The 906-nt window shown below is 59.8% G+C and overlaps 1 protein-coding gene across 1 annotated transcript; it reads left to right on the top strand.

Annotated features, from left to right (window-relative positions):
• Positions 1-94: 94 nt before the first annotated feature.
• Positions 95-862, top strand: ACA1_206980 (uncharacterized protein; the record flags this gene model as incomplete). Its single annotated transcript, XM_004339879.1, has 2 exons — positions 95-311; positions 456-862. Coding segments are annotated over 2 exons (624 nt in total), but the record flags the coding sequence as incomplete, so codon positions are not given.
• Between the last annotated feature and the right edge of the window lie 44 nt (positions 863-906).

The following is a 906-nucleotide window of genomic DNA, read 5'->3' as shown; positions in this document are numbered from 1 at the left end:
ACCGAGATTTGTACAGAAGCGGTACCAGCTCCCTTTCCCCTCGCCGGGTGGTCTGTTGCACCACTTTTCAGCTGACCTTGTGGTTTATCGCAGGTGTCGGCAACTTGAAGCGTATCTCAACAAGATCATCACCTTCCCTGGTACCGGTTCCACGTCTTCTCATCTCTTTCGCGTGCATGAAACTGTGTTCGCGCAATGCGCTGACGCGCGCCACACGGGTGCAGGCGCCTTCGACGTGGAGGAAGTGCGAACTTTCCTGATGACCACCATATCTTCCAAGGGCGAAGATGAAAAGGCTCTCATCAAGAGAGGTACAGCATTCCCCTCCCCCCCAGCGCACCACGCCGCTTGCTTACCTCAGCACCAACACACACACACACACACACACTCACACCACACACCACACACACACACACACACACACTGACACACACACACACATCTCGCCATTCAAGGTTGGAGCAAGGACAAGGAAAAGATTGAGGAGATCTCGCGCCAGCGAAGCAACACCGTGTCCACGTACCTGGAAACGGTGCGGCTCAGCACCTACACCCCCGGTGCCAGCGTCTACGGCTACGAACCACCGCGCAGCGCAGGCGAGGAGCCGAGCGGCGAGCGGACGCTGCCGGACCGGTCGAGCGTTGACGACTCCACCGCCACGGAGGACTCCTCCGATCCGCTCACACAGTCGAGCGGACTGGTCCGGACCACCGCCAATCAGCCCCTGGGCGCCATCGGCCGGTTATCGCGAGGCGAAGGGGACATGTCCACCAAGGATACCGCGCTGTGGGAGCGCATGCAGCGGTCGAGCGGGCAAGTGGCACTGGCCGAGCACAACAACAACGACAACGACAACAACGACGAAGGTGAAGAAGGCGATACAGAGGCGACCACCATCAAGCCCGC

This window comes from Acanthamoeba castellanii (assembly GCF_000313135.1).
Source record: "Acanthamoeba castellanii str. Neff unplaced genomic scaffold scf7180000084757, whole genome shotgun sequence".
Classification (NCBI taxonomy): Eukaryota; Discosea; order Longamoebia; family Acanthamoebidae; genus Acanthamoeba; species Acanthamoeba castellanii.
The sequence above is the reverse complement of the archived record's forward strand: the minus strand, read 5'-3'. Positions and strand labels throughout refer to the sequence as shown.